Below are 6,768 nucleotides of genomic sequence, written 5' to 3'. Positions count from 1 at the left end.
CTAGGGAGACTATACGATATTTACACATGTGTGTCTGGCTTATTTCACTTATGTTCAAGTGGCATCCACTTTAATATAAAGGCTTGCAGTTGGGCCTGGCATTTCTCTGTTGAAGCAGAGCCATTCCCAGAATTTTGTCTGTCTTGATGAGACCACTATGCTTACAATTCCACATCCAATATTTATTTTGCAAGATAAGAATGTCTCTTGTTGGTCAATTTTTTTGTTTTGTGGTGTTTTTTAACTGACAGTTAAAAGCAGTATGCATCTGTGGCATGTGCCACGGGTTCTGAGATGTGTGTACACTGTGAGTGGCTACACTGACCTAATTAACAGGGGCACTGAGGCCGGGGAGATGGCTCAGTGGAATAAGTGTTTCCCTGGCAAGTGCAAGGGCCTGAGTTCAATCCCCAGTTCCTCCAAAAAAAACAGCAGGCATCACTTTGGTGTTCTCTGTGGGGAGAGCCCACCAGCCCCACTCTGTCCACAGCACCCTGGATTCTGGCTGATCTGTGACTTGCTCCTCCTGTTTCACTGAGACTCTGTGCCCGGCGACCAACATCCCCTCCCTCCCCCAAGCTCCAGCAGCCACAAACCCTCCCTCTGTCCCTGTGATGTCACATTCCCTGGATCCCGCTTCCAGGTGAGACGTGTGGAACTTGGCTTTCTGTCCCTGGTTACTTCCCCTAGCATCGTGTCCTGGGTCCCCTCCATGGTGCCAGGGCCTCTTGGCTTCCTCTCTGGTCAAGTCATCTTTAACCACCATGCACTCCACCACGCCACCCTGTGGGCTTGCACAGAGCATTCTGGGCCCCCAGGTGCCCTGCACATGTAGACCCTTGCCTGGAGCAGGGCCACCAACACCTGCATCCACAGCAAACATGCACACAGCCTTGCCCAGTGATGCCTTCAAACCAGCCTGTGCCACCCCAGGAGAAAGTGACAGAATGGCATCCGTGTCCACCTCTTGATCAGGGTCTGCCAAGCACCCAAGTGTTAAGATTCCCTTTTCTGAGCCACCCTGTACCGTGTGCAGCCTGATGGGCCCCTGTGCTGCCGATGTGTGGCACGGATGCGCAGCGAGACGTGTGGAGCCTGTGCTGGCAGTGAGCCGCTGGGTGGCTGGGGCGCCTCAGCAGAGCGCCCTGCGGGAGGCTAAGTTGGGCCCTGCAGGGCAGCGAGGGAAGGGAGCTCCTCAGATCCCTGGCCTGCTGGGAAAGGTGGGATGCGCACAATGTTCCGAGGCAAGGCCCCCGCCCGAGCTAATTAAGTCCACGGGTGGAATACGGATCATTTCCCCGGTCAGCAAAGCTCTGCTCCTCGCCACATTTGGTGCGTGGCATATAAGCAGCTGCCTCATTAAGCCAGGGATCTTGGAGAAAGTGTTTGCAGAACAGGGACTTTGTAATGAATGCCATGATGCCCGCGTTGCTTGCCCGGTCCTTTCCCCCTCAGCTTCTTATACTTAATGATGTCCTTAATGAGTAGCCAACATACAGAAAAATGAGAACGTTAAGGACCAGTGTGTTCATGGACATGCAGAGGAAGTGAGTTATTCTTGCTCTGTAGAGCCAGCCAAGCTTCCCTGGCGGTCTAGTGGTTAGGATTCGGCGCTCTCTTTAGGCCAGCCTCTCAGCACGGCAGGGCACTTTTGTATATGCCACCATGTCACGCACACACATGCACACATGCACACACACGGACACACGTGCACACGCACACACATCACACACACACACACACACACTCTTCGTCATCCCTGAACGCGGGAGGCTCCAAGTCCTGTGTCAAACGTGACACTTTATGATCTGCACTGATTATTTCTCTGCATCCAGATTCTCAGAGTGGCAGGCTGAGCCTGGTCTCAGGACCTGGCACTTTGCTGGGGGAATTGCTGGGACTTCAGCCTCCTCTGCCAGCTGCAGGCCCTCGCTCGTATGCAGCCAGCCTCCGTCCTCGCTCGGGACCCTCCCTGACCTGTGCTGAGCAGGCTGAAAAAAGTGTTTCCGTCCATTCGGTCCAGGGGCAAGTCTAGCACTGGAAAGCAAGCAAAGCTGGCTGAGAAGGAGCCAGCCACCTTGCCCTGCACCCGGCCACCTCTCACCGTGCCTGTCCATGTGGCACGTGTGACCCTGCTGTCTCGCCCTCCCTCACTGGCACTGATTTCCACATTGGAGATGGCACAGATTCACCAACAACTGCATTTACATGGTGCCCGTTTTTCCAGCCGGCCATCGGCTAGGCTCTGTCACTCACTGCTCCTTCCAGCACCCTGGCAGTTCAGGTGATTCCGTGCAAAGTCACCTCTGAGTCACCTCATCCCAAGCTCGCACCTGACAGTGCAGAGAATCCCAAGCTCTGCTGGCCTGCTGCCTCCTAGGTACCTGCATGGAGCCCAAGGCCCCGCAGGAGTGGGTGGATCCATGAGCTCCCAGTGCTGCAGGGGGAGGTGTAGAGCAGCTACCAGACCCCCTGCACATGCCGGGACTCAGGAACAGGCCACTGGATGGAGCTCGGAATCAGGACTCAGAGCCCTCCACCCCACTGTCAAGCCCTGGGTCCAGGTTGGGATACCTGGAGTGGAAGGCAGTTGGACCCTGTCTTCAGGTATCAACAGGCTTTGCCATCTGGTGCTAGAAGCAGCAATGGGGCCTGCGCAGACTGAGGAAGCTCAGATTCAGCCATTATCCCTCCAGGGCTGTCCAAGTCCCTACCTGAAGAAGGGGCAGCCTGTGCCCCAGCCAGCCTCCCTGGGTACATGGTCTCCTCTGCCAGGGCTGGGAAATGTCCTCACAGCCACAAGCAAGGCCTGAGTCCTCTGAGCCCAGGGTGGCCCGGCTCTGGGTCCTCCCACTGCACCTGCCCTGGGTGGCCATGTTCCCCCAGCAGTGACCCCAGCTCCATTCCAATCAGTTCTGCTACCTGCCCAACCATGCACCAAGCACGGGTCCTCAGGCCCCTGCCTGGCCTCTGCCACTCTCGGGACACAGGCAGGATGTGGTCCTCACCTGCCAGGGTCCAAAGCCTCCCACTGTGTGACTACAGGAATCGTTACTCCAAAAGAGTCCTAGCGGGGGCTCATTTGTACCCCCATCTGTGTACCCTCAAGCTCAGAGCTGTGGGCGTGGGTTGGTGCTGGGATTGTGCACGGCCACACGCCAGGCAGCGAAGGCTGGAAGATCACAGATTCAAACCGCCTTGGCAGCTTGGTGATGGAGCCAGACTCTGCCTCAAAATGAAAACCGATACAGGAATGTAGCTCAGTCTGAATTCAACCTCAGGGCAGGAAAGGTAAGCACAGAGCAGAATCTTTCCTCCTGGATTGTGTCTGACACATTTAGAAAGTCTGTGTGGAGTGGACCCTGAGTGGCCAGAGGCTCATGGGAAGGGGAGGGAGTGGGTATCCGGGAGGAAACCGGGAGGAGCCCAGTTTCTGTCTCTGACTTTGCTAGGCTGGTGTGCTTCATGTTCTTCTGCCAAAGTGGATAAAATGTGTCCTGCCCTGTCTTGGTGTTTTGCGTGTTGCTTGCTTGCTTGCTTGCTTGCTTGCTTGGCTGGCTGTTGGCTGGTTGGTTGGGTTGGGTTGGGTTTTGCAGCACTGAGGGAGGAAGCCGGGGCCTCGGGCTTGCTGGCAACCGAGCACAGCACCGTCTCCATCTACTTCCTCTGCGCCACCCCGGGGTCGTGGCAGGAGCACAACTTCTCTGCAGGGCTGGCACTCCGGCAGGCCACCCGCCCTTGTGGACTGAGAGCTGGGCAGGGTGGCCTTTCCCACGGGGAGCGCTGGACGCACCGCTGCTCTGCTGCCACACAAGCTGACCTCCTGTGGCTGTGCCCAAAGCTGGGCAAGCATCACAGGCTGCCACCCTTCATTCGCCAAGTGCTCCTGAGCAGGACAGGACTTTGAAGGGGTGTCAGTCGCAACAAGGAGAAATAGTAGATTAATCAAGGTGTGTCAGTTTATGAGAGGGGCTCCTTGTGGCCCTGGTACCAAGTCAGGCAGGTTCGGCCATTGGCCTCAGCACCATCAGGAGCCTGGAGGGAAGGTATCTGGGCTCGGTGAGGACAGCCGGCCCCAGCAGCACAGGGGACACCGCTCCCATGACCCACCCACACCCCTCTGCTTTGCTTCCCCAGAGGAGATCCTGAAGACACACATTGCGCACTGGTGGTCTCCAGATGGCACCAGGCTGGCCTACGCCACCATCAACGACTCCCGCGTGCCGGTGATGGAGCTGCCGACCTACACCGGCGCGGTGTACCCAGCCGCAAAGCCCTATCACTACCCCAAGGTAGGCGGGCGGGAGGGGAGGAGGGCAGACAGGGCGAGTGGGCAGCGAGCGGGATCCTTTCTCATCACCTTGCATGGGTCCCATCGCTGTCGAGTAGAATTTGTAGCAGGTTCACTTTACTTTAAATAACGGAGCAACTGTGAATCATTTGCCTAAGCTTCACGGGCACCAAAATAAATACATGAGCATGCGCCCACCCACACGACTCCAGATTACCAAATCTCATGCTGTCAGGAGAGCCTCTCTCCTCCTGGATGTGCTTCCGCAGAGGCACAGGGACAGCATCTGGACGCAGCCTGGCCTGAGTGGCCGATGGGCCTGGTCCCTGCTGTGGTCCTGAAGTCTGTGTACCCCAGTGTTCTTCAGCTGACATCCCCACCCCAAGGAGGTGGCACCAGGAGGTAGTGCCTTGGGAAGGAGGCCAGGCCAGGACCAAGCCACCCTTGTGACTGGGATTAACAAGAGGCCCCAGAGAGCACTGCCCCTGCTGGGGCCAGGAGAGGCCACAGTGAGGAGAAGGCTCTATGCACAAGGAGCAGGTTCAAGTGACACCTAATCGAGAGCACCTTCATCTGGATTTCTGCCCACTAGAACAATGAGATGTGCATGCCTGGTACCATGGTCCCTGGCATTTGGGACTTCATTAGAGCCACATGAGCAGATGGAGCCAGTCCTGTTCTGACCCAAAAGCATCAGGGTCCGGTGGAGAAGGGATGCCCGAACCTCAGTCCATTACCAAATCACAGTGTCCTGCCCAGAGGGGGCTGACGATGAGTCCACCATGGCCACCTGAGCTGGTGGGCACAGATGTCCAGCTGTCTGCTGGTCGCTCTAGATGGCCCGAAGGTCACCAGGTCAGTGTGCATGAGCCCCTGGCTGCTGGACCCTCATGCACCTAAGTCTGCCGCTGTTCTCTGAGGCTCCCTCTCCTCTACCAGGGCAACACACCCCTCACCACAGACAGTGCTGGGTACCCACATACCACCCTCTGAGCCTTCTATGCCTGGAAGCATCCACGCCTGCAGTCTTGGCTACTGCACAAGAAGCTGATAAGATTGAGCTCGGGGGTGAGGAGACTCCCAGAGCCATAGGCCAGAAAGGTGTTCAGTGGGCTCCAGAGGCCAGAGCAAATCCACAGACCCTGTAGTTCACACAGTGGAGATTCCCCTCTCACGCCTCCTGGGCTGCAGTCTGATCTCAGGGTGTAGCTGTGGCTGGTTCATTTCTACCAAGGCATCCCTGACTGACTTGCATACTGTGCCTTCCACCATGTCTTCTTCACACGGTGCACGACAGGGAGCTCTGGTCCCTCCCTCTCTTGGTGCAAACACTAGCCCCATCAGCCTCCCAGCCACCCAAGGGACTTGCCACCCAAGGGTCAGTGCTCCGGCGTGGGAGCCTGAGGCAGCACCGAGTCCACAGGGCTGGCCTGCAGGGCCTTCTAGCTCACGTGGCCGTTGCCCACGGGGAGAAGGTGGAGGCGCGTGCCCCCAGAGCAGAGGCATCCAGGTGCCTGGAGCCCTCGGCGTGCTCTCTCCTCCATTCAGTTCCATCCTGAGTCCGTCTAGCTCTCAGCACACAATGTGGATTTGCCTTGATAAAGTGGGGTCCCTTCCCCTCATCTGCAGCCAGTCTTGATTGGAGCAGCCCCACATTACATGGCAGAGTCCAGGCGTAGCTGCCTGTCCAGTTAAATTGGGCACCAGGCTAGTCCTTCCGGGTCCTCCCAAAGCACACGCATGCATGCATGTGCACACACACACACACGCACACACACGCACACACACATTGTCTGCCATTTATCCAACTGCCCATAGATGGCTGGCTTCCATGGTGACTGCTCTCTAGGCAGCTCCTCAAATCTAGGAGTCCCACCTGGCATCTGGTGGGACCTCTGTCTTCCAATGACTTCTGGGGCCGAGACTCATATTGTTCCAGGCTTCTTAGGACGTGGGCTCTCACTTTAAAAGAATGGCAACCCACTCGGCCCGTGGAGTCCGGACAGCCCTTGCCCTGCTGTTCCTGCCCACTCCCTAATCGGGTCCTGGAGCTGGGAAACACCTCTGTTGATCTATGGTTGATCTCCTGGGTGCCTGTGCTCCATGCAGATCTAGAGGCAGGACATCAGCCCAGCTCCAGCCCCCTGAGGCAGGGGTTCTGCATCTTCCCCCAGCTCCTTCCAGGCCGGCACTTGTTACCCAGAGAGAGGGCAGCAGGGAGCATAGCAGTGTGTCGGCTCCTTGGCACTGGTCTCTCCTCTGCACACTGAGCCTCGGCGCTCAGGCCAGTGTCCCCACCTCTCCCCCTCACCTCCCCAGGCATCTTCTCTCCTCTGGTGTAGTTCTCTTCCACACCCATGTGGTTCACCAAGGCCAGTAGAACTCCTAATGAAGATGGAAGACTGTGCCAGTGGGTGGGCTGGGATAGGATGGGGTGGGGTGAGGTGGGATGGGCTGGGATGGGGTGGGGAGGGGTG

General features: G+C 57.5%; 1 protein-coding gene across 3 annotated transcripts in view; it reads left to right on the top strand.

Moving 5' to 3' along the window:
- Dpp6 (dipeptidyl peptidase like 6) overlaps positions 1 to 6,768 on the top strand; it is an 840,304-nt gene that overhangs the window by 748,943 nt on the left and 84,593 nt on the right. For all 3 annotated transcript variants that reach the window (XM_023712908.1, XM_004628971.2, XM_023712909.1), the window contains exon 9: positions 4,138 to 4,292. In XM_023712908.1, coding sequence (XP_023568676.1) covers positions 4,138 to 4,292 — 155 coding nt within the window. The remainder of the gene's footprint in view (positions 1 to 4,137; positions 4,293 to 6,768) is intronic.

Source organism: Octodon degus, unplaced genomic scaffold, assembly GCF_000260255.1.
Source record: "Octodon degus isolate 3935 unplaced genomic scaffold, OctDeg1.0 scaffold00027, whole genome shotgun sequence".
Classification (NCBI taxonomy): Eukaryota; Metazoa; Chordata; class Mammalia; order Rodentia; family Octodontidae; genus Octodon; species Octodon degus.
Note: the sequence above shows the minus strand (reverse complement) of the source record. Positions and strands in the feature narration are given on the sequence as shown.